This window comes from Hemicordylus capensis, chromosome 6 (genome assembly GCF_027244095.1).
Source record: "Hemicordylus capensis ecotype Gifberg chromosome 6, rHemCap1.1.pri, whole genome shotgun sequence".
Taxonomy (NCBI): domain Eukaryota; kingdom Metazoa; phylum Chordata; class Lepidosauria; order Squamata; family Cordylidae; genus Hemicordylus; species Hemicordylus capensis.
In genome coordinates, this window is record NC_069662.1 from 42,890,496 (window position 1) to 42,917,168 (window position 26,673).

Consider the following 26,673-nt stretch of genomic DNA (forward strand, 5'->3'; position numbering starts at 1 on the left):
AATCACCTTGATTAAGGTGATCTTTAAAAGCAATTTAAATCATGATTTATATCACCAAGGAAAAAGACTGGTTTTAAAACAGTGGACATGGTCTCTGGAAACAGATGATGTAGCAAACTTCTGGAAGTTAAGCAGGTCTAGGTGTGGTCAGTGCCTGAATGGGTGACCACCTGTGAGTCTCATGTATGCCGCTTTGCATTCTGCAGAAGAAAGGCTGGATTTAAAAATGAATAGTTTAGAACATGGCTTAAATTAAGTCTCCCATCTTAAAATGTATATATTTGCTGAACAAGCATTCATACTAATGGACTACTATTAGGCATATACATTTAAGAATATAAGAACAGCCTAGCTGGATCAGGCCCAAGGCCTATCTAGTCCAGCATCCTGTTTCACACAGTGGCCCACCAGATGCCTCTTGGGAGCCCCCAGGCAAGAGGTGAGGGCATGCCTTCTCTCTTGCTGTTCCTCCCCCTGCAACTGGTATTCAGAGGCATCGTGCCTCTGAGGATGGAGGTGGCCCGTTTGTTTTGGAATGAATGAAAACTTGAACTGAATCAGGCCGATTTGATTCAATTTTCATTCATTCCAATTTTCATTCCTTCTGTACTGAAGGGCTCAAATGGCATATGAGCAATTTGGTTTATCTATTAACCCATTTCTGTAAGAAAGGGCCTGGGGCGGGGGGCTTACTTTATAGAGTGACAGGACAATGGCTTTATTTTTCTTTAATTGTTATTAAAGTTGAAAAGGACTGTTGGAGCTTCTGCCAGTTTCCACCATTTTTTCCTCCGACAATGTCCTGAACCAATGCAACATCCAGGGCATTGTGGAGAAAGTGGGCGGTGGGGGTGGGGGTGGGGAGCATGGCAGGTGCTGGCAGGCATAATTAAAATTTAAAAATGACCAAAGCCCCCTACCATCTTTATAGTAAAACTGTAGTGAAAATGGGATGGATAGTTAAAATGGAATGTGGATTTATCAAAAATTAAGAAGCTTTTAAACAAATCAATAACGGAATTATGTTTTTATTTTTTTAAACCAATTATTAACAATTATTCTACTATAGACAGTTATTAGGATTCTAGAATGAAGGGGGAAAATCTTACCCCTTTATTTGCTACATCAGTGAAAACATATGGTTTGCAGGTAAATAGAGCAACTTAGGAGAGCACTTTAAAACTTCTGTTCATTCATGCTCACCTCCCTTTTGTACTAGACATTTATATCTCCCGAGAGATAAGGGGAACAATTGTGAGATAATGGATCTCTGCTCAGTTTTGTCTGTACACATCTAAAGGCACAAACCGAGATCACTTACTTTAAAGTAAGGGCTTGTAGTCACTTGGTAGAACAGTGTTTATCCGACAGATGAAAAGTAAATGCCCGTGGTTCTGGCTGATAGAGTAATAAATATCCTCGTGATTTGAGAACTGAATACACTGCAGAGCTCAGGTAGTTAGATCATGTAAATAAGGAGTAAAACACAACAGGTTGGCATAGTGGATGAACCTAGTGAAATACAGGAGTGTGGCATCAAGGGCTTGTCAGCACAAGGCACTCTTGGGCAGCGGCTGAGCATGGGCATGCATGGGACTTTTTCTGGGTTGGGGTGTGTGCGCAAAAGGCTGTAATCCTCTACCCACTTATCCGGGAGGAAGCCCCCTCGAATTCAGTGGGTCTGGGTCAATCCAGGGGGGACAACTGCTCCCCCCCTCCACTCCGACACCCATGCTGTTGAGGGTCTAGCACCCTAGAGGGCCCCACACTGCTGACCCCTCCCCATGCCTTCTGAGCAGGGCTGAGCCCAGACAGCAAGCAGTGGCCACCAGCTGGTTGGGCTTCCATCCACATCACAGCAGCAGTAATGGGCGCCTTTCATTCCCAGCAGGCCAGCAATAGGAGTAACAGCATTCTAGTCAGCAGCTGCTACCTGCCATGTCCGCCCCCCCCCCAGTGTGATGGTGTGCACTTTGTGAAGCTATTCACATGCACAGGCAAAACTGGGCTAAGGGAGCCCAGCCCGGTTGGTCATGCCCAATCCTGGTGGTGCCTTGGCAGCAAACCCGCCTCCAGAGCCACCCTCTTGAATGGGGTTAGGAGGGTGCTCGCTCTCCTAACCCCATTTTACTGCCACGCCTGGCTGGGGCTGGCAGACTGCAGGCCTCCTGGCCGGCTTCGGGGAGGGGGGTCCCCATAATGCACCACACACTCACACAGTACATAATGGGACTTCCGGTGGGCGGGGTGGCATGTCCCAGCCCTCGGAACTGCTTACTGGCAGAAGCTGGCAATCATCTGGGTGGCCGAAGTGGCCACCCATCAACAAGAAGTGCATCGTCTGCAGGAGAGCTAAGCCCTTCAAGGCGTCCTCCCCTTGCCCTGTCTGAGTCCTTTCTCTTGTGTGTGGGTGGGGGTAGGAATATGGCAGGCAGGCAGCGGCTAGAACACTGTTGCTGCTGCTGCTTGCTCACTGCGAAAGAAAGAAACGTGTGTTTTGCCACTACAGTCAGCACATGAAAGCCCACCAGAGGCAAATCTACCAAGCTCCCCCTCGAACCTCTCTGCCCTTAAGCAGGGCTAACATTAAGTTAGCTATTGGAAGTTGGCCCCTAGCTTGGAGGAGACTGCCTGAGAGATGCAACCCAGCTCAGGTCTCGCCAGAACAAGTGCCTTGGACAAGGCTTCCCATCAGTCTTTCCAGCACTGGCCAGCAGCTATCGGAGATGGCCTAGCCCTGATCTAAACCACAATAGTGGAGAAGCCTGCCATTCTATAGGCATTCCTTAGAGGGAAAGTCAAAGCTTTTGTTTTTAAAATCAATCACAGTTCCATGTTACATCTGAACCCAGGGAACTGTGGTATATCTTAACTGTGGTTTGTTAAAGCAAACCACGATCAAAGTGTGGTTTCAGTTCCTGCTTCGTTAAATACCACATTCATTTTCATGACAGTTAAAATAAACTACAATCCTTGGATTGGATGTAACTCAGAACTGTGGTTCATTTGAAAGGCAAAAGTTCTTTATTCTCTTTTACTGGTGCATGAAGTGAGTTGTGGGGGAGAGTGTGGGAGGGCAGGCTTGCTCGTGAACATCTTTTATGATAGTCTGAATTGGACCAATGTGTTTAATGGGGTGGGGGGAGTAATAGATTCAGTTTTAAAAGATTGCAATGCCTTATTCTGTTTCTCACATGTTCAACACTTGTACAATGAATGTACAGTGTACATAGGTACAAATCTGTACTCCGGTACAATTATTTACATGTTACGTTGAACACAGATATAGCAGTGCACTTCCTATCTGTACCATGCATTTGCAGGGCCTGTACTCAGGTTCACTTTTTAAATGAATGCAAGTATAGTCATTCACACAAAAACATGTACCAGGGTACAGACGGTACACTCGTACACTGTAATGTCAGAATAGGGCTCAAGTATAGGCTTTAACATGTTCGTTTGTGTGCAGTTCAGATTTCATTTAAAACCAGGCTACTTTTTAAAAGACATGTCATGATTTATATAAGAAAGATGAGTTTCTAAGTTTCTCATTATTTCCAATGTAAACCACATTGAGAACTTTTTGTTGAAAAGTAGCATATAAATAAAAATCTTTAAAAAATAATTGACTACTTTCCGATAATGAGGTAGCCTTTGAAACTCATTGCCACAGGATGTTGTGGTGTTAAATGACTTTTATGAAAGGTTAGACCAATTTAAGGAGGGAACTAGGCCTAGCTGTGGTTGCTCATTAATATAGAACCTCCATATTCAGAGGCAGTATACCTCTGAGGACTATATTCTAGGGACAAACGACCAGGAATGGCTACCTCTGTCATATTCTCTTTCTGAAGGACATTTTGGCGGGTCTATGTTAAGAGGCAGAGATGCCTTTCTCCGAATTACATGAGGGGGAAGGCTGCTAAAACTTACCTCCCCCCACAAATGATTCTTCCGCTCTTGCTGGGTGTGCTGATCGCGTGCCCAGACGGTTGCCAACTTCCCCAGGCAGCGCGGAGGTTTGGAGGCCGGGACATGTCACCCCGGCCCCTGGGAATCCTATAATACTCCGTGTGAGTGCATGGTGCATTGTGGGGACCCCCCGGTGCTGGCCGGGAGCCTCCTGAGCTGGCACCATGTGGAGACGCACAAGCACTTAGCCTGAGTTAAGGGCGCCCTTGTGTCCTTAGCCCTGGCAAAGCGGCGGGCTCCCGAAGTGGGATTGCCACCGCACTGCTGCCAGGAGCCGCCCACCTCCCGGTAGTTCACATGCGCAGCCAATCGAGGGCCTGGATGCCTTCGCCCACTCTTGGCTGCCCATGTGAACAGCCTCAGAGTGCTAGACTGGATTGACCTTTGAGCTGACTCAGCACAGCAGTGTTAAGATTCTTCTTGATAAGAGCCAGACTGCTGGTTTTAGTTATGAATTATGAGCAGTATTTATTACACACATTCTTCAACACTGACCTTGCTTGAATGTTTAATATCTTAAGCTGCCTTTGCTTACTCTGCAGACCCACAAGACATGACTATCTATTTGCCAGTTTGGACTCCGTTTTAATGCCCTTACAGTTTTAATACCCATGGTAATAGAGAGATGAATGAGGTATCAAATACAAATTAAAATACAGAGCATGCAGATGTGCAGAAGAATTGTGTTTTCCCCAGCTTACCTCTCAAATCAGATTATCTTGATAAAAGAAAAATAAACTGGTGATATAAATAGGGTGCAGTCTTTGAAGCCTCTGTAGCTATTAGCTGTAAGAGAACAGTCTTCAGTATATTGAAATGAGCCTTCCTTAGTTTTTGGCTCATTGCTGGATGTTATGAAATATTTTTGAACATTCCACCCCCTCCGAAGTTTAAATACGAGTTCCTGAACTCAGATGAGTGGCAGATGCTTTTGGTGGGAAGGAGTGCTGCAGAGAAGGGAGCAGAAAGAACTGTCTAATGGTGGCCAATAGGCTGTGTGCAAGAGTGGTGTTTATACCAGGGATTCTCAACGTTGGGTCCCCAGATGTTATTGAACTTCAACTCTCATAATCCTCAACAAAAGGCCACTGGGGCTGGGGATTATGGGAGTTGAATTCCAATAACTGGGGGCCCAACATTGAGAATCCCTGGTATATACTATGTGCATGCATGCCATTTCTAGGCTGGAGTACTGCAGTGCTCTGTTTGTGGGGCTGCCCTTTGCTGTGAGTCACTTTGAAATTATGCACAACAATAAATGTCTGCAGATGTACACAGGTCTCCGTATGTAACACAGAGACCTTGCAGAAAACTCATGGTAAAGCCTGCTGTCTGAATATGCCCAAGGTGAATGTGGGAGAGAGAACTGGAAGCAAAATAAAGTAACCCATCCTTAGGCTCTCTCTATGGGTTGTAATCCAGACTCAGATTGCTTCCTAAATACAACTGAGTTGTATTTTCAATGGATTGTGGATGTGGAAGATCTTTTTTGGCAAAGGGTGGTTTTGATAACTTTTTGGTTAGCGGTGCCATCTTCTTCCTGAACAGGGCTCCTTTGCCATTAGTGTTGAATGGTAGGCCAACGTTCAGGCTGGGTTCACAAAAGTAATGCGGAACCTGAGGTTCCCCCAGCTTGAGATATGGAGAGGGAACCTAAGGCTGGTGCTGCAGATGATCACATTATCTGTGTTGGAAGTGGTTGGAGATGAGATCCAGAGCCATATGCCCTGGCTGGGCCTCTCAGCGAGGCCCTGGATGCCTTGAGCTGCCTCACAGCCATTGGTTGCAATAGCTAAGGGGACGGACTCACCTGGAACAAACCTGAGGTTCATGAAGTGTGTGGGTTCAGACATAACACACACCTGAGATGGAGCCATACGTACTTTGTCAAGCTGACTTCAATTCTTGGTTACATAAGTTGGTTTGCAGCCCCAGATTAACCTGTGGTGAGGTTCTCACCTAGGCATAGTAGGTTCAGACAATCACACATAAATCAGTTACTGACTTTGTGTGTAGGTTCAGCATTATGTACGAACCTTCCCTCCGTCTTTTGCAGGGGCAGAAAGTGCAGCTTTTTGCAGCATGTAGTGATGTGAATGAGTTTAGACTGGCAGGATGCTTCTAAATACCAGTTGCTAAGGAGCAGGAGTTTAGTGGAGGAGGGGTGCACAGGGGTGGAGCACTGGTATCTCTGGGCTTCTCTGGCTGTTGGGGTGGCCATGGTCATGGGGGCTGTCATGGAGAGCGCCTGCACTTTAGAATTTGCAACTACATCACTGCTAAGGAGCAACGGTGGGAGAAAGCTGTTGCTTGTGAACTTCTTAGAGGTACCTGGTTGCCTTTTGGGAAGGAAAGCTGGTCTTGTGGTAGCAAGCATAAATTGTCCCCTTTGCTAAGCAAGTCTGCCCTGGCTTGCATTTGAATGGGTGACTACATGCGAATGCTGTCTGCTGTAAGATATTCCCTTTAGAGGACAAAGCTGTAGCTCAGTGATAGAGCATCTGCTTGCATGCCAGAAAGTATTTCCAGGTGGGAGAGACTGCTACCTGAAACCTTGGAGAGCTACTGCCAGTCAGTGAGGCTATTCTCACGACCCGCAGGAAAGTGGGCTAAGGGAGTCCAGCCTGCTTTCATGTGGTTGTGGGAACTGCCGTGAGCCATGCGGCTCCTGGTGGTTACTCCGTTTACGTTCTCCCCCTCAAACAAGGCTAGCAGAGCAAGCGCTCCACTAACCCCATATTACTGATTACACCGTGCCTCTGTGCCACGGTGACACATGAGTAGACCCCCAACCAGGAGGCTACAAGCAGCCTCCTGACTTTGAGGATCTCCCCAGAATGCCCCGCGCACTCTTGTGGGTCATCCTGGGACTTCCAGTGAGCAGACGGCCACCGATCCCTGCCTCCCCTACCAGCTACGTGATGGAGCTGGTAATTGTGTGGCCGGCCGATCCGGCTGCTCAGTGTAGTAGACAATACTGAGCTAGAGGAACCAATGGTCTGACCCAGATAAGGCAGCTTCCTGTATTCCTAGTTGGCCACTGTGGGAAGCAGGATTCTGGCCTAGATAGACCTTTGGTCTGATCCTGAAGGGCTCTTCTTGTGAATAAAGGAGAAGCCGATTGTTCCAAGAGAGCTCATTAAACATTATAGTGAAGATTATGACGATATTCATCTCTCAAGGTCTGGGTTTATTCCTTAAATGGAACTTGTGAACTGTTTTGAGATCATTACCTAGAGACTCCATAATTAAAGCACATGGTGACGCAGGTAAAAGACCGACACCTTTAGAATGGCAGGAAAATATCGTGTAAATCCAGCAGATCTGAAGTCTTATGGTAAAGTCTTACAGTAATGAATAATCTGTAGAGATATACAACTTAATTCTTTTTTAGTGTTTTGTATTTGATAATAGGTTGCTATTGTTCAACTATGAGCAATAGGTTGCTATTGTTCAACTATGAGCAAAAGAGCCCCTGGTGGCACAGTGGTAAAACTGCCGCCCTGTAACCAGAAGGTTACAAGTTCGATCCTGACCAGGGGCTCAAGGTTGACTCAGCCTTCCATCCTTCCGAGGTCGGTAAAATGAGTACCCAGAATGTTGGGGGGCAATATGCTAAATCATTGTAAACCGCTTAGAGAGCTTCGGCTATAGAGCGGTATATAAATGTAAGTGCTATTGCTATTGCTATGTGTAGGGGTAGGGACCCAGGATGCTGCCTTATACCAAATCAGACCATTCGTCCATCTAGCTCTGTGTTGTCTTTACTGAGTGGCAACAGTTCTCCAGGGTTTCCGGCTGGAGTCTCTCTCAGCCCTACTTACCGATGCCAGGGATTGTACCTGGTAACTTCTGCATGCAAAGCAGATACTCTACCACTGAGCTATGGCCCACTCATGTTTGAGCAGGATTGTGCTAAATCTGCCTCTATCCTTTGTTTTTGCCCCACAGATTAGGATATCTGTGGAAACTCCACAGCACAGAGTGTCTTGGATATCCTTACTTTTAGGAAAGCGTGTCAATGGGACACACATCCAAATCTGCATATTGTCTATGGGTTTTTGCAGGTTGTGGATTTGGAAGAATATTACTTTTAAACAGGGAATTGAACCAAATCTGATCTTGAACACAAAAATCAGTTTAGAGAGGCTTTTTTTTTATTTGAGTGAATCGGAACTGATCTGTGCCTAAAATCTTTTGGCTGCCTTGAACTGAAACCGAACCTCAAACCACAAAAACTGGTAACTGATTCAGAACAAGTGGCTCATTAATCAAATTAATGTTTCATTTTCCTGACTTTTATCCTGTTCTGCTTTGTTTGAAAAAAATAAAAATAAAAATAAACAGTTATAAAAACAATAAATACCTTTTCTACAGTTAAATAGTACTCTGTTCCTGTTACAGGGTTACATTGCTGGGGGGGGCGGAGTCTGATACTGTATTTTTCTACTTGGAATTTATCTAAATTGGTTGAAAACTGAGTCAGAGTTGACTGGTTATGGAATCTCTTTTAAAAGTTATGTCTGAACCGGAACTAAACCAGAGAGCTGTTAAACGACAATACTGAAGTGGATGGAAACCAGAATTTTAATGGCTCAACTCCTTTGCTTCCCTATGCTTAAACGCCTGATTCACTTGTTAAATAGTTTGCACATCCAGGTACAGATTTATTTTTCTGCTGACTGAAAGTTAATTGGATGGAATTAGTCAGAAGGTAGATTTGGGATAATTGTCTGCATCAGGCTGAACTACAACCTCTGCTTTGTATGTTGAACCTGCACTATTACACCATCCCTATACACTTAAGGCTGTGTCACCTGATTAAGCAAATCAGGTGATTGCTTAATTGGATGCAATTAAATCTGCATGTGGGTCAAAACAATGGGTTGTATCCAAATAAAGTGAATCTTGTCTAAGCACCATTTAAATCAACGGAGGAGTTTGAACTAATGTGTTCTACTGACTTACTATTTATTATTATTATTATTATTATTATTTTTAAATTTATATCCCGCTGTTCCTCCAAGGAGCCCAGAGTGGTGTACTACATACTTGAGTTTCTCTTTCACAACAACCCTGTGAAGTAGGTTAGGCCGAGAGAGAAGTGACTGGCCCAGAGCACCCAGCTAGTTTCATGGCTGAACGGGGATTTGAACTCAGGTCTCCCCGGTCCTAGTCCAGCACTCTGTTACAACCTGGTACCGTAGTTCTGAAGCAAGACTATTTTCTTTGTTTTTCAAATGATGCATGCATAAACCATAGCAGACATAATTGTGAGAGACTTGCTCCTAAATGAGAGAAAAGGGGGAATGCCTCTGCTAAGATAATGCTTCCTATCTTTAGTTTTTAAAAGCACTTGTATGGAAAATTTTATACACACACACACACACACACACACACACACACACACACACACACACAGAATGTGTGTGTATACACAGACACACACACTAACTAAAGTAAAGTTGTGCCATTGAGTCAGTGTCGACTCCTGGTGACTACAGAGCCATGTTGTTTTCTTTGGTAGAATACAGGAGGGGTTTACCATTGCCATCTCCCACGCAGTATGAGATTATGCCTTTCAGCATCTTCCTATATCGCTGCTGCCTGATATAGATGTTTCCCATAGTCTGTGAAACATATTACTGGGGATTCAAACCAGCAACTTCTTGCCCCTTAGGCAAGTTACTTCCCTGCTGCACATATATGTTTAGGAACACGGCATATATGTTTAGGAACACCTTTTTTGTTGTTTGTGTCATTTTTTGTTGATTAAAAGTGTTAATAGATTAATCAGGTAGCAATCTTAATAATATATGTTTCTTACCTAGTCTGCTATTAATTTATATTTTAATGCAAGCTGTTGATGGCATAGTAGGAGCCCTTCTATTAAAAAGGTGGCAATCCTAGTTTGCAGACTTTAGAACATTGGGCAGGATGCAGAAGTGGGGGGTGGAGATTGAGCAGTGGAGTAAGAATGCAGAGCCTCAAATCACAGCAAAAACAAAGAACCTCAGTCTTCCTTGCTAGCTGAACTTCCTTCCATGCTGAACTCAAGAACCACTAGAGGGCATATATTCTCTTCTTGTAAAACTATTTCCTTTTGCTTCTAGATGAGGACTGCCATAATCAAATAATACACAATTAGATATAGTCTTGCAGTCCTGGAATCTGAAATAAATCCATTACTTAAGCTTTGTGAGGTTAACCCAAATAGTCATATAATCAACCATTATCTGCTTTGTTCCACTCTGGGGAGAGACCATTGCTCAGTGGTAGAGCACATTCATTGTACATTATTGACCAAGGCTTAATTTTAAACCCATGGGTCTGTTTTGAATTCCAGGGCTCATCAACCTTGGAATAGGTGAACTAGTAAGAAGAGCCTCAGAGCATGTGCAGAGTTGTCCACTCACCATTGGATAACAACTAGACCCTAAAACTGAGGATCCCTAGCAAAAAAATGTAGTTATCAAGAACCTTAACTTCTATTTGCTTGAAAAATTAGTCATGGTTCATGCTCATTTTGTTATGCCTAAAGAAGGGTTAGCAGATGCTTTCCCCTTTCCCAGCTCCCTCCATAACTATTCCTCTCTTGCTCAGGCAACAATAACACTTGGCGTTTATTCAAAAGTTTAAGTAGGCTTTACTAGGACAAACTAAAACCACAGAGTAGTTAGCAAGCATTTGAGTTCTCCAATACTTTTCCACGCTCGATGTCAGCAAAGCAAAGTAGTGGGGATAATGGGAGTTGTAGTCCAACAGTAGCTGGAGCTGAGAGCCTCAGGGTGGCCACCCTTAAGAAACAAAGATTATTATTTATTTATTTATTATTATTATTAAAAATTTTATACTGTCCTTCCAAAATTCTCAGGGCGGTTTACATTAAAACACGATTAAAATCAATTAACAATTAAAACAGACATTATAAAACTGCATAAAATAATAATTAACAATTAAAACATTATAAAACACCAATTAAAGAGCCAAAATTTAAAAACAAGTTTTAAAAAGCTGAGAAAGCTTGGTTGAAGAGATGTGTTTTCAGAAAATTGCCAGAGATGGGGAGGCTCGTATCTTAGTAGGGAGCGCATTCCACAATCTCGGGGCAGCGACTGAGAAGGCCTGTCTCTGTGTAGCCACCAAACGAGTTGGCGGCAACTGGAGACGGACCTCCTCAAGTGACCTCAATGGGCGGTGAAGATTAGGTGAAGTACAGTTCTGGGAAGCAACTGGGTTCAAATGTACAAAGCTTTATGGATGTTGTATTAACTAACTAAGTTCAGTGAGAAAATAAAACAACTTTGTAACCAAGCAAGATTTCAGCCCTACTGGACAGTAGTGAAAAACAAACCCCCGTTTTCAACTTAAATACGTATTGTTCTTGTTTTATTTTAGAAATATGCCTCACTGAGTGGTTTCTGTCAAAAGCCCTGGTGATGGCTTTTCTGTCAGTGGTTTCTGTCAAAAGCCCTGATGAGCCCCTGGTGGCGCAGTGGTAAAACTGCCGCCCTGTAACCAGAAGGTTACAAGTTCAATCCTGACCAGGGGCTCAAGGTTGACTCAGCCTTCCATCCTTCCGAGGTCGGTAAAATGAGTACCCAGAATGTTGGGGGGCAATATGCTAAATCATTGTAAACCGCTTAGAGAGCTTCCAGCTATAAAGCGGTATATAAATGTAAGTGCTATTGCTATTGCTATTGCTAAAAACCCTCCTCACATCTGCAAAGCCATGTTATCAGGCTAAAGAGACTATGGGGCCTTAGACCTAGCGGGTGGGAGAACCTAGTGGGTGGGAGAACGGCTTTGCAAACCTTGCCTTCCCACGCAGACGATCATGTTTTGGTTGGTGGAAGTGCAGAGTGCGCTCCCACATGCTGAGCCCTGCCCCGTGCAGTGTGAAGCAGGGTGGATTGCTCTGAGGCCGAGGCTTGTTGTCCAGGCCTCCAGGAATCCCACAGGGCAATGCGTGCAGAGCACAGTGCAATGGGGGATAGGGATGTGGTGACTGCCAGCTCAAAGGTGGGGAGAAAGCTTTAAGGACGGGGGAGGGAGCTCTTACCCCTTCACCGAGGGTGCACTTCCAGCCACTTCCGGTCTGTGATGCACTGGGGCATCAAGGAGGTACGCTGCCGCCCCGCAGGACTGATTTTGTACACCGCGCCAGCGGGAAAACGCGGCGGCGGCGGCAGCAACGTAGTGGTGAGGGGAGAGCACCCTCTCAGTCCTTAAAGCTATCCAATCCCCCCCCCCCGCCGACTTTTGAACTGGCGGAACTGCCGGACTTTTGAACCAGTTCAGTCGTCTGCAAAAGGGCCTCCAAACCGGTTCCGTGAACATCCCGACTGGGGAATCCCCACAGGGGACAAGTGCTCTAGGCGCCCATCTTTGTGTCAGTGCGAGCTGCAAGCACGACCCTCAGCAGCCAGGTTAAGGGCTCATTTGCTAAGCCCTGGGCTTCAGCACAAGGTTTGGAATCAAGGCACCGCCAGGAGCTCTGTGGGCCCTGGGGGGGGGCAGGGGGGGCGTTCTTATAGGTAGCCAAGCTCAGGCGTTGCCACCTAAGCCTGGGCTTGGCTGTTCATGAGAACAGCTTCAATAAGGGTTATAGAGGCTTCATAATCTCGCTGGTGGCAGCGGAAGAAGTGACATCCAAGGTGAAAACAAATTAAAAACAAACTTTAAAACACCCCAGTCTCAGCATTTTTTTTAAAAAAGCAAGCTGAAATGCACGGGATGCTGACTTAGGTAAAGTGTGCCGTCAAGTCAATTTCGACTCCTGGTGCCCACAGAGCCCCGTGGTTTTCTTTGGTAGAATACAGGAGGGGTTTACCATTGTCTTCTCCCATGTAGTATGAGATGATTACTTTCAGCATCTTCCTATATCGCTGCTGCCTGATATAGTAACAGTGGGGATTCGAACCGGCAACCTTCTCCTTGTTAGTCAAGCATTTCCCCACTGCGCCACTTGCTGAATTAGGTACTCATTGTCAAATTCTGTGCTTGCATGGAACTGGGGAATGTGCACCTTCCTCAAAAGAGACAAAGCCTGAACAGAGGCTGCTTCTTGTTGGGGGATTCCCTCCAGGAGTTCTAGTGTGTTCATGGAAGCCCAGGTTCCCCTTATTAAAAGCCAAGGAGATGCAGAGAGGGGAGAAGGCATGTGTTCATATGTCTGTGTAGTTTCTCTGTTGTGGGAGCTGATTGATTAATTTGCTTGCCAGGATATGATCTCACATCCCCTCTTAGGGAAGGACAGGAAAATGACTTGGGGCAGTAAACACCACTGGAAAATTTGCCTGCTCTGTGTGGGGAAGGGGGGCATTCTTATGGATCATTATTTTCTCCTTATTCAAAGTCTATTTAATCTAGGGTGGGAACCTTAGTCTTCCCTCATTGCTGGGAATTAAAGTGCATAGGAATAACATTGATTGCTTGGATGTTGGGAATGAACTTTTCCTAGTCAGCTCTGCAAAAGAGGGTGGATTGAGATGCATGTGAGGATGATATAGGGGAGGTTTTTGTAAAACTCCCCCTTCTCCCATTAAGGACATACTGTAGCATGCTAAAACCAGAATGATAACAGATGAAAGTTTGGCTTGAGCTTGCTCAGTCTTGATTTTGTGCTTTAACTGTTCAGTAAACAAAGTGGAAAACAATGGTAGTGAGAACATCTGAGCATGTCCAAAGTGCTTTCTCTCACCACTGAATACCCCCAGCCAAGCTCCAGGAATAATTGTTCACAAATGCATTCTTCTATGGCTAAGAGTGTGGCTTCCATATTGGCTCTGACTAGATCACGGATAGAGCTAGGCAGATAATAAATAATATGGTCACTTCCCATTTGTATGTGATGTGTTCCATCTTACTTCGGAAATCTGTCAGAAGATTCAGACATCCAAGGCAACCATAAAGGATACCATTTTATGGGCATGGGAGATATAAGAAGGGGCTGCTGCTGGGAGATAGAAATCTGTCGTGTATATTTAGTATTTTAATAATAGACATTTTTGTGTGTTACATGCATGTCTGTATGTGTATATACTAGTTTTAGCTCAGGAAACTGTTTCCAGTTCGAGGTGTATGTCTCTCATTTCAGGCCTTAGTTGGGGCTTTCCTCCCAGACTTGCAGATCTAGAGAGTGCCTCTGAGCATGTCCCTCGATGGTTAGCCACCACAATTGGCTTTTGCTTATCTAGGATTAAAAAGAAAGCGCTTCCAAGAGACTGGGAATGCCTTGAGACTGCAGCCAGTTCCAGACATGATGCTGTACAAGTGTACAAATATCTGTAGACTCACACACATGTTTGTGTGGATTACTGTAAAGTGTGCTGTTGAGTCGATGTTGACTCCTGGCAACCTCAGAGCCCTGTGGTTGTCTTTTGTAGAATACAGGAGGGGTTTACCATTGCCTCCTCCCGTGCAGTATGAGATGATGCCTTTCAGCATCTTCCTATATTGCTGCTGCCCAATAGAGGTGTTTCCCATAGTCTGAGAAACATACCAGTGGGGATTCGAACCAGCGACCTCTGGCTTGCTAGTCAAGTCATTTCTGTACTGTACCTGTGTTTATTTTAAAAGTGAATCTGGATATAGGCTCTTCAAATGCATGGTACAGATAGGAAGTGTACTTCTGTACCTGTTTTCAGCATAACATGTGAATGACTGTACGTGTGTACAGATATGTACCTATGTATGCTGTACACGTGTTGTTCAGTTGTTGAACATAATGTATGAATGGGCTTTGCATCATATATCCTGGTTTGCCAACATGGGTGTACATTGATGTATAAAGAAAGAACACCTCAATGTATCCATGTGCTCATGTGTGAAGATCACAAAATTTGTATTTTGGCAGGGTGTACATTCACTGCGGAACCTGCTTCCATTCTCAAATTCTCATCAAATCTCACACCCATAGGGAGGCAGAGGGGTATGGATGGATATTGCCCCCCCTGCCCCCCCGGTTGCTGGAAGGCTACTTAATGAAAAGGTACTTTTCAGAAATCCAGAGCGCTTTATTGTCATCCTCATCATCAATCAATATATATATAAAGAGCAGTTTCCAATGGGCTCACATTTGTTTATGTTTAGATGGGCGTGTTAATGTGAAGTATGCTGTCACTTCTCTTTAAGGAATCTAACATGTGGGATAATGCTGCCCCCCAATGCACTTTGCTCCCTCCCTACTAACTCTCCCTTCCTCCCCTGCCCCCCACCCCACTGCTGCTGCTTTCTTCTCCTGGCAAAACAGATACACTCTTCCCATGTATGCACAATTTTCCCATCCGCCATTGTACACCCAAATAGAGAAAATACTGTGTGTGGAGTGGCCCCCTTGTGGCAGTATTGTGTTGGGCAGGTTGATCTGTGTTTGCCTTACATGTGGCAAGGGTGGGGGGTTAAACTACATTGCATTCGGGGAGAGGCCATAGCTCAGTAACAAGGGTGTCTGCTTTGCATGCAGAAGGTCTCAGAGCGAATCCTTGACAACTCCAGTTAGGGCTGGGAAAGACCCCTGTGTGAAGCCCTAGAGAGCTGGTGCCAGTCAGGGTAGACCAGGGGTCTCAAACTGTGGCCATGCTGCAGATGTTGGACTACAAATCCCATCATCCCTGGCTAATGACCACTGTGTCTGTAGTTGATGGGAGTTGTAATCCACCAACAGCGAGAGGGCCAGTTTCAGACCCTGGTGTAGATTATCCTGAGCTAGATGGACCAGCGGCTGGGCTGGGTATAATGCAAGTTCATATGTTCAAATGTACCTTTTGGAAATCCCAGCTGGCTATAAACATTGCCCATGAGGCTTAAAGAGGCTCTTGCTTGAGTTGGGTTTGTAATGCTGCTGTAATACCTACACTGAATATTAACACAAACAGTGCGACAGAAGCTCAAAGGCAATTTAAGGCTTATGTTTGAAAACACTTCTTGGAGTGTGAGCTGTTGGCTGCGCGATAAATTCTCCCCACAAATATCAATTTGCTCCTCAGCCATAGAGCCATTAGGCAGTGTTTGGCAACCTGCTGTTCTCTTGCCTCAGCCCCCCATTTTGAATATGGGGGCAGGTAAAGGCTTGTGGCTTTATGCTGTTCCTTGCTCCTCTTGTTTTTTTTAATGTGCTTGGTGCCTAAAGGCAGGCCATATTCCAAGAGGTGGTGCGATGGAGGGGCCAAGAGTGTAAACGATGAGCCTTCCAGTCCCTGGTTCAAATCTCACTCCACCACAAATTTGGTAGGTGCTATTATGCCAGTCACTGTTTTCTCAGCCCCCTCTCTTCTCCCGCGCCACAAATACGTAATATGGGGATAACAGTAAAGGCCTACAATGCAGGGCCGTAGGAGTTAGTAAGATGTGCATAAAGATGTGCCTATTCGCTTCCGAGTTCAATTGAAGGTCCTGGTTTTAACCTTCAAAGCCTTGTGTGGCTTGGCGCCTGTCTACCTACAGACCCACCTCTCCCATCCAGTTACATCCCGTCTGGTCAGATCTTCTCAGATGGCCCTTCTGTCGGTCCCTGATTTCTGGGAGGTTTGGGGTGCTAGGACCCGTTAAAGGGCCTTTTCGGTTGCTGCCTCACTTCTCTCGAACTCCCTTCCCCTTCAGATTCTTTTATCGCCTTTTTAAATCTCTATTGAAGACTTTTCTTTTTTGCCAGGCTTTTGCTCTGTAGTTTACCTATTTGGTTTTTTTTCTTTTTTGTTAGTTACTTTAGTTTTTAATCTAGAATGTAATTTTAATGCTGTCTTGCTTTGCATGTTTTTGCACACCACCGAGTCTTCGGAGTGGGCGGTATATTAAATGTTTCTAATAAATAAATAAATAATAAAGCCTAATAAATAAATAAAAAATTAATAAAGTGTTTTGAAACCTTGAAAATGGGCTAAAGAAATGCTAAATACTATTGCTCATTTCCAGGCATCTGTGCCTTCATCGAAGGGTCCAAGGATAGCTTTCCCTCCCCACTTTTGTGTTTGCTGATGTGGACAGTCCTCCTCCTTGCACCACCCCCACTTCCTGGGGATGTGCCAGTCCCTGTGATGAACCTCATTCATCCTCTCCCTTGTGATGAACCCCATGCCCTCCGTACCAGCTCATGATGGCTCATGCCTTTGTCAGTGCCAGGCTCAGGCTGCAATCTGCCTGCCTCTGGGTTCTCTCTGATGCCAGGCCTTGAAATGCAGGGCCTTTCTGTGCCTGGCTGTGACAACCTTCCCTGCCTTTCTCTCCCCCCCTCCCCTTCACACTAGCTGCTCCTGTTTTGTTGTTCTGTAGTATGTTCTATCTTGTGCTCACTCGCGCTCGCTCTCTCGCTCACTTTCTCATTTCTGCTTGGACTACTTTTTACTCTGAGCCAGACTTTCCCTTTACAGCTGGCTCCAGGTTTCAGAGGGTGCTCTGCCACCTCCACATGAAGGTTGTGGGCACAGAGGCAGTTGTGGGGATCAGCAGTCGGCCCTCAGCAGCTGCCCGCTGCAATGCCAACTCCTGGCGTTGGCCCTGTTTCCTTTAATCAGGACTTGCTTCTTTTGATTCGGGCTGCATCCACATGCATAGTTCAATTCAATTCAATTCAACAAACGCTTCTAACATGTGGTGTTTTCCTTGAAAGGGGAAGCAGTATACATACACCACTAGGGCAGCTGGGGCTGATGCAAATGTTCATGTCCAGTTCCTTATGCAGGACTGTGTGGCCTCAGATGTTGCATGGAGGTGTCGGTTTCTCTCTCTCTCTCTCTCTCTCTCTGTGTGTGTGTGTGTGTGTGTGTTTGTTTTAGTTCTTCTGATATGGACAGCATTGCAGGAACTTCCTATCTTGGGCAGAAAACAAGGCTTTTAGAAGGCAACCACTATCCTGAGGACTTCCCTCTCTCCCTCTTGCCCAGCTTGGACCTCTTTTCTTGAGTCTTACCTGTTGTGTTCTTATGCCCCTGCCTGCCCACCCTGTTTTATACTTTTAGTCTTGGTGTGTCACACTGGCCTTTAGAAGGAGCCCTTTCTGTCTCTGTCTTGAGGGGCAAACATTTTGGGGGGCCATCTTGCTTTTCTGCTATGAGTCACAAGTGGGACTGCAGTGGTGCTTCCACCCTGCAATAGATATTGCATCTTTTGGAGAGACACAGTGGACTCCTCCCCCTCCCCCTTTTTTTACTTCTCTCGTGGCCTGTTGCACACACCTCCCCCAGCCCCAAGATGGGACAGTGGCCCACCAACAGTCCACATGGGTGGTCATGGAGCAGCTGTCCCGCTGCTCCTTTTCATGGCATCTTTTCTCTGACTATCAGTGTGACAGTTTTATTGTTGTTAAATATACCGCTCCATACAAACAAGTCCTTGGGCCGCTCACAATATAAAACCAATTAAAACATTAACATAATTAAAACAATTTAAAGTACAATAAAAACTCTAAAACTGAAGCCATAAACTATAAACTAAAAGCCTGACTAAACAGGTATGTTTTTAGGTCCTTCTTAAAAACATTCAGAGAAGGGGAAATGCTAATTTCATTAGGAAGTGCGTTCCAGAGTCCTGGGACAACTCCAGAAAAAGAGCCAGTTTCGAGTCGCCAGCAACCGAGCCAGTGGCAACTGCAGATGATCTTAACAGGTGGTGGCGAGGTTGATTTTATACAGATTAACAATGGATGGATGCAAATCCCCTGTAAGGAGTAAATGAACAAGATGTAACAATCCCAGATGAAGCCCTCCATTTGTTCTGGAAGTACTCTCTTCCGTCTCTCTTTCCTCCATTTTCTTCCCTCCCGGTTGTTTCCCACTGGTCAGTATTTCCTGGGTGTGTAGGGGTTACACCCAGCTGCCAATTCTGACTGAAGCTATTTCTGGAATCCCGCCCCAATCTTGTTCACAATATCAATTTATTGAAATATCCAGGGGATTGCTTTAAATAGTCTCAGCTGCTGCTGGAGACTGATGCTGACTTCTGGAGACTCCAGGGCCAAGCCTGGGAGGTTGGCAACTCTATTCCTTGCCTTTCTTCTGCTAGCCCACATGATTTTGCCTTTGCACTCCCTAGTGTGAGTGTGTGTGCGTACGTGCGCGCGCGTGTGTGTCTACATAAACATAATATATCTGTTTCCCCGTCTGCTCCCCGTCGAAAAAACCCCTACGGTGCTGGAGGGTCTCTCCCTTTCCGCCCTTCTGACCACTCGTCTTTCCCTCTGCCCATCATCCAGCAGCACGGCACGGCTTGCCCTCCGCTGTGTGCCCGCCGCCTTGCAGCTCCTCCTCCTCCTCTTGCAGCGGTCTTGATCGGCTTAGGGGGCGGCCGGGCCTTCTCTTTTCCCTTCCCTCCCTCCTGCTGTGGAAGAGGCGGAGCCGCCCCAGCCGCCTGGCCTGGCCCAGGCGCGCTGTAGCTCTTGCCAGCCTGGCTGCTAACGCTGCTGCTGCCGCCGCTGCGCTCTGTCCGTCAGCTCTCGTGGTGTCCGGACCCGCTCGGCCGCCTGTCCGCCCCGGCGGGGCCAGCGCCGCGCCCGATGAATGGAGTCGCTTTTTGCCTGGTTGGGATCCCGCCGCCACGGAGCCCCGAGGTGATTCGTGAAGGGGGGAAGAAAGGGGGTGGTGGTGAGGAGTCGTCGTCATACTGAATGAACTGGGTTGAGAGCGGAGGGGTGGCGGTGGGTCGTTTTGGACAGGCTGGAGACGGGTTGGGCGCGGGGAGACGGGTTGTGTTCGGCAGACGGGAGGGTCCTACTGGGAAATGAAGAGTGAGTGGGCCATATTAGGCGAGCTCGGGAGGCTTACTGGGAGCTCTGGGAGCAAGGCGAGGCTATACTGGACACATGCTGGGAGATCATATTGGAAGAACAGGGGCACTGGGAGTGACTGAGAAAGAGTTTTACTGGTGAGGGACTGGCATAGGAAGGGAGGATCATACTGTGTAGACTGTAAAAACCTGCTGGGGGAGTGAGAGTGATGGTTATACTGGGCAAACTGGGGGGCTATACTGGATGAGGAGCAATAGTGGGGAGCTGGGAGTAGTTCATTCTGGGCAGGCTGAGGGTCTTCCTGGATTAACTGGGAGAGGTGTGAGGCAGGTAAACTGAAGGACTGTAATGAAAGCTCTGGGAGAAAGTGGTCATACAGTGGTGGAGCAGGCATGAAGGAGCTCTACTGTGTCTAATACAATCGTATTGTTCCTGGAGAGGGTTAAGTGGGTTGTGTATTTGGGGCAGGAATATCTTGACAGTGAAAACCATAATTGTGCCAGTTGTTTAAATTTGATTTTATATGTGTCTGTGATTGAATATGCAAATAAAAAAGAGAGACTACTTGACAGTCCAATCCTGTGCATATTTACTCAGATGTAAGTCTTCTGTTGTAGTTCAATGGAGTTTTCTTCCCTAGTAAGCCTGTTGGGATTCCAGCCTTAATGTGCATGAGCTATCCTTTCATAGCTTTAACCACCCTTCCATATCCTCACACTTGAGGTATGATTTAAGAGTGGAGAGAGTGGTTTTTAGGAGTAAAGTGAAGGTTGTCTGTGTTTCCGATTGTAAGCCTGGAGTGGTAATTTTATTTAATTCAGTGTAAAAGTGTGTGATCTTGCATGTAAACAGGTTGCCAGCATGGTAGATGTGGCAGAGCTGCTAAGAGTCAAAGTGAGTTTGCAACTGAGCATGGTTGAAACTGACACCAGTTTTGTGCTTTTGATGACAATAAAGTTGCAGGAGTTATGTGTTTGAAGATGTTTATGGCCTTTTATGTTCTCTAGACAAGATTTTGGGAATTGGCACTGAACAGTGATTTGGAGTTGTGTTGGTATGCTGGTGTCAAAGTAGCTGCAGGTCCCGGTTGGAGGAAAAGTAATTTGGGAGGTGAGAGTAGGTGGGCTACTGGCTGAACAAGATGGGAGCAAAGAGCCTGTGGCCAGCTGAAATTGCACAGCCTGAGGCCTCCTCTATACATTTAGGAGAAAGGTGGTAGCATGCTCTATATCACTTTAGGATAACACTTTATAATGCTCCACTATATAAACAAAAGAATTCCCTGTAAGTAGAAAACTAGCACAGTAGACAAAGAAGTTCTAAACCAGTCTGCTCTGTGCTGTATTACTTTTCTACTAGCTAGGAGTTTGTTTGTTTGTTTTAATACAGGAGAGCATTATATCCCCCACCTGACATATAAAGTGGTACTGTCCATGCTACCACCTCATTTTTCTGCACATGTAGACATAATATAATTACTTTTTTAAAAATTAGAGCAAATTCCATTTGGTGTAAAAATATGCAAACCTGTGGGTTACACAGAACTCTTCACTTGTTGGAATAGACAGGTTGACCAAATTCACTTTCTAGATGTCCTTGCACCTTCTGCTCTAGAAACTGTATTGCTGATTTTGGGTATGAGAGGGCTGTATGATGGAAATATTCTTTTGCACATGCCCAGAGAATCTCTTTTCTTGCCTGCTATTTCACTTCAGATATGGCTTTGAGAAGAGGCTCTGGGATTAAGCCCTGGTGAATAAGGGCTCCAGTTAAGCCTTGGTGGGAGTGTGGTAGACCCAGGTTCAAATCTCTGCTTGACCATCTAGCTGAAGTGCAATTTGCACCGTTTCTCATCTTGATCCTAAGTTATAGGCAGAACAGTGCATACTTGGAATAAGACAGAAAATAAATCTAAGGGAGGTTTATGCCACAGTAAATTTGTTAGGGTCAAACTAAACATGATGACACGTCTATCTCTGCAGGTCTACTCCAGTAATACATAAAGTGGGGGAGAGGTCTGATTTTAGGAGGAAAATGCTAAATCTTTCCCATGGTTCGAGCTTACCTTTCCGCAGTCTGTCCTCCTTGTTCCCCTATGTGCAAAGTTGATAGCAGGGAGAGAGTTAGGAACCCATCCCCACCCCATTATATGTGTGTCTTCTAGTTTGGCCTTTAGTCTTAAGGTGCCATAACAGACTAACTTGGTGGCTACTCTAGAATCTAAGGCTAAAAGAACTGAAGAAGAATTCCGTGCAGCTTGAAAAAAATTGCTGCCATTCTCCACTTTAGTTGTCCCAGCTGAGATGAGTTGTCTTGGAATCTTTTTGTCATTGGCAGGAGTGTAAAGGCTCATTTCCTTAACAGTTATTCTAGCTGCTGGAGAAGTGTAGTGAGATGCTGCATGTCCCAAATAGTTGTAGTCCCCATCTCCCAGAACATTCCTCTGTGGGACCAACAGCATGGGCTATTTTAAAAGCAACCAGCCCTATCAGTTGTATGGATGGGGAGGGGATCAATGGGACTAACCCTTCTCCACAGCACCCCTATATGTGTACTGCTAGTGGATGCGCCCCCCCCCAGCTCCCTATGAGTGTTGCATAAATGAGGAGTCTTGAATTTGCCTTATTCTCAGTGGGGGAGATATAAAAGGGCTTAATTTGAATTTTGTCTATACTCTTGCACTTGTGTTTTAAGCCCCTAGGACAGGTAGAGTAGTAGTAAAAGTGTGCATTTGAGCATGTGCAGACCACATTTACATCTTGCCATTGAGGAGTTACAACCTTGCTTCTCTCACATCCGCAATCAGAGAGACTGGACCTCCTGTGCAGGGTATATGCTGACCTGATCTACAACACATTTTTAAAATAAGAAATTAATCACTAGATCTTGTCATCCACAGTCCAAGTATTCTTACCCAGAGTCTGTCTTTTCTACACCCACGCCGCCTTTTGCTTTTTCCTTTTCTTCCACTTGAAACTCCCTGTCAGCTTGGTCTCCCCCGCAGGCTCCAGTCTTCCCAGCTTATCAACTTCCCAGCATACAGAAGTTCCTGCCTGCCTGCCTGCTTGTCCCAAGCTATCCGGTTCGGCTGGTGTTTTTAACCGGATGGGATGTCTTTTAAATTTTTTTTAAAATGTGGTGAAACCTTTCCTTTGGGTTTTGCTTTGCAATGCATTTAAATTCCAGTTTCCTCCCCATCAGTTATCAGACCTCCCTTCTCTCTCCTAAAAATTAGCATTTTGCCCTTGAAGCAAGATTTCTTCCTTTGATTGAGCTATCTTTCTGGTTCAATGCAAGAATAATTGGACATAAGGCGACCCAGGTTCAAATTCACACTTAGCCATGAAACTCGCTGGGTGACTTTGGGCTAATCGCTCACTCACACTCTCTCTGAATTTACTTTACAGGAATGTTCTGAGGATTTGAGCAGGGTGTGTATGTGTATGCCACTGTCGGTTACAACTGAGAGAACAATTTGTTATAGGGCGGTTAACAAATAAAGCTGTTTATTATTATTATTTCTTGTTTACACAGTCACACAGGTGTTATTGACTGGTTTGTTTTATCCAGACAGCGAGTCCTTCCCAAGGACCTGGGATGGCTGAATTTTATTATCAGTGTTGTTGCTGTTATTATAGATATCGTCGCAGAATATAGGTTGTTCCTATTAAAGTTGCTTTTTGTAATTGGCTGATGGTGATTTCTGTGGCCCCTATGGTGTTGTGGTGCTCATCAAGTTGTTTTGGAAATGTACTTAGGGTGCCAGTTACCACTGGGATTACTTTGGCCTTTTTCTGCCACAGCCTTTCAATTTCATTGTGTAAATCTTTGTATTTTGTGATTTTTTTCTATTTCTTTTTCTTCTGTTCTGCTATCCCCTGGTATTGCTATGTCGATTATTTTAACTTGTTTTTCTTTCTTCTTGACTACAGTTATATCTGGTGTATTGTGTGGCAGATGTTTTGTCTTTATTATTACTATTATTACTCTTCTTTGGAAGAAGAAATATAAATAAAGTTGATTTGTCCATTCTGAGGATTGAGGTTAAAGGTAAAGTTGTGCCCTTGAGTCGGTGTCGACTCCTGGCGACCACAGAGCCCTGTGGTTTTCTTTGGTAGAATACAGGAGGGGTTTACCGCTGCCATCTCCCGCACAGTATGAGATGATTCCTTTCACATCTTCATATATCGCTGCTGCCCAATATCAGTGTTTCCCATAGCCTGGGAAACATACCAGCGGGGATTTGAACCAGCAACCTCTTTCTCCCTAGGCATGTTACTTCCCCGCTGCACCATTAGGTGGCTCTTAGGATTGAGGTGAAAAGGTAAAAGTATGTCGTCAAGTTGGTGTTGACACCTGGTGACCACAGAGCCCTGTGGTTATCTTTGGTAAAATACAGGAGGGGTTTACCACTGCTTCCTCCCGCGCAGTGTGAGATGATTCCTTTCAGCATCTTCCTATATCGCTGCTGCCCCATATAGGTGTCTCCCATAGTCTGGGAAACATACCAGTAGGGATTCAAACCGGCAACCTCTGGCTTGCTAGTCAAGTCATTTCCCCGCTGTGCCATTAGGTGGCTCACCCAGTGTTTTAATTTTAATTTCTAAAAGGAGAGGTGCTATGGCTCAAACCAAGCTCACTAACTTGGCACTTTTTTGTTCTAATCCCTAGTGTGTTAGGACAGAGCTGACTACGGGTACTTAGAGAGGGGCGGTCTACACATTTCAAATATACTCGCCACTTTTTTAAAAAAACTTCCTTTGATTAAAAGGCTGGGCTTTTGCAGTTAAAAATCAGATGCTGGGGTGTTTTAAGATTATAAACCATATTTTCCACAGAAAATAAAGTCACTGCTAAGTTACTAAGGGGGCGGGGGAGATTGTAAATGACATTGAGTGCCTTCCCCCAGGAAGAAAGCAGTTTAGAAATCTGAAACATAAAGCCCAGGTCTGGAAATCGGGAGAGTAGGATGTGGGGCATTTGCCCTGTGTGTTGCTGGGGTTTACCTTGGGACCAGACTCATTACTAAAATTCATTATCAGTAGCAGGGGTCAGTCTTCAACACATGACTAATAAGGGTGCCTCTGAGCATGTACAGAATTACTGATGTTGCTTGCCAGAATGTGAAAACCTCCAAGCCCCTGCAGATGCCTTTTCCAGACACTGCTATTCCTGTTCTATGTGAATTTTGATAACATATTTTAATCCAGGGGGACTTCTGCATTCTCTGGGTAGATTATGTAGCAAAATCATTTTCTGCTGTCTCCCCTGATGGCTTGAAACCACTGCTATATCTTCCAGCAGTAATTTCATTTCAGATTATGGTGAATTAGGATCAAGTGTGGACCCTACAGTGATAAGGGCACACCTGATGATAGTTCCAGCAGTAAGCCTTAGTAAATTGCTAAATCTGAAGATGCCAGGAAGAGGATAGGGAGAAGCCCAGAATAGATCTCAGAAGCTACTAATCTGAATTTGCAACGACACCACTGCTCTTATGTCAAGAATTTTCTCTGAACGTTCACACAGGCTGAAAGAGAGGGCACCTCTATGCCTATGTAAAGTATCCCTCTCTCCTTGCTGAGTTTCCACTTTTCTATCTAGCCCAAGGTATGCAGGAGCGACACTTTCCAGGAAAACTTGAGTTCTACCTCCCACTTCTAATTAAACCATAGCCTTGGCCTCCACTTTGTACCAATGCCAATGAAGTATCTCCACTGTGCCACAAAAAGGGTGCATTTTTTTGACATGTGCATTGTTCAGATTGCTAGAGCTGAATACTGTTAAGGTGTGGGCCGTGGGTGTGGAAGTTTTAAGAAAGGAACAGAATATCAGATGGTGAAGGGGGGATGGGGAGAGAGAGAGATACTGACTGACTGTACATCAGGATAAACTCCTCGTTGCTATTATCTGGTTGGGCTCGAGTGGTCCTGAAAAATCTGCTCAGAAATTTGGTGGTGGTGGTTCCTCAGAATTTGGATTTTTTTTGGTCTCGACTCAGTGGAAAGGTTTGACTCGCAAACTCCTTATGCCAACATCTAGGCATTTCAAATATTTTTCCAAAAGTGTGATCCACTCACTCACCTATGCATGTGTGTGACTGGGTTTCGGTATGCCTGAAATAGCATTTCTGAGGACCGAAAGCAAACAGGCCCCAGGCCTAAAGCAGACGCAGCAGCGTCTTGTTAATTTTTGTCTTACTCCCTTCTTCTCGCTTTGGGGTTCATATTAGTCCCGATTATGTTGGTTGCTGCATGTTTCAAGAGAGTTTCTACAACTGCAAAAAGGAGAGGAAATAGAGAAAGAGGCAGGGGAGGGATGGAACTCTCTGGATATTTGCTGTACTTGCTGCCCTCCTGGGACTCGTTAAAGTGTGTGAAACGCCTTGGAGACGGATACTGAAATATCAAGCGCTCTTTGTGATTTTACTTTTCATCTCTGTTGGAAGCTTTGTCTTTTGTGGGTAGATACCATAGCTGGGAGGGGACGCCTCTACATCCACGTGGTTTCTTGAGAAATCCTAGCCCATTATGCTGTGTATATGTGGTTCTTTAATTTTTTTTTTTTTGGTAAGTGCTATTTGTGGTTTAAGAGGACACTCCATCCTTGTAGAAGTGGGCAGCCCGCCAAGCAAATTCAAGCCAAGAGGAAAGCAGAAACTGTTTGGTTCTGCTTTGTGCCTCTCCCAGCTTCTTGTGCTAGGTCCTTGGAATTTTGCGATGGGTTTGCCTCCTTGCATGATTTCTGCCACAAGGTTATAGACTATTGAGCAAATGTCATGAGCAGTTTAAACAGTCCTGCCAAAGATCATGTTGTGCGGCGTGGGACTGTGTTCAAAGTTTTCTTCTTCTGTGTCCGTGCTGTTTTACTGCTTAGCTGGTTTAGAACTATTGTTTAGCTCTGTAAATAGGTCTACAGTCATACTAGCTCACCTGTCCACACAAACGTGCATTAGTCATTTGTGGTCTAAAATTAAAAAA

General features: G+C 45.2%; 1 protein-coding gene across 2 annotated transcripts in view; it reads left to right on the forward strand.

Annotated features, from left to right (window-relative positions):
- ARHGAP23 (Rho GTPase activating protein 23) overlaps nt 1-26,673 on the forward strand; it is a 234,496-nt gene that overhangs the window by 17,832 nt on the left and 189,991 nt on the right. Inside the window, exon 1 of one of the 2 annotated variants that reach the window (XM_053259975.1) lies at nt 19,246-19,516. The exons of the other annotated variant lie outside the window; for it this stretch is intronic. Within the exon in view, the coding sequence (XP_053115950.1) occupies nt 19,463-19,516 (54 nt within the window). The 5' untranslated portion in view covers nt 19,246-19,462. Of the gene's footprint in view, nt 1-19,245; nt 19,517-26,673 lie in introns of those variants that run through there. 2 annotated transcript variants of the gene reach the window in all.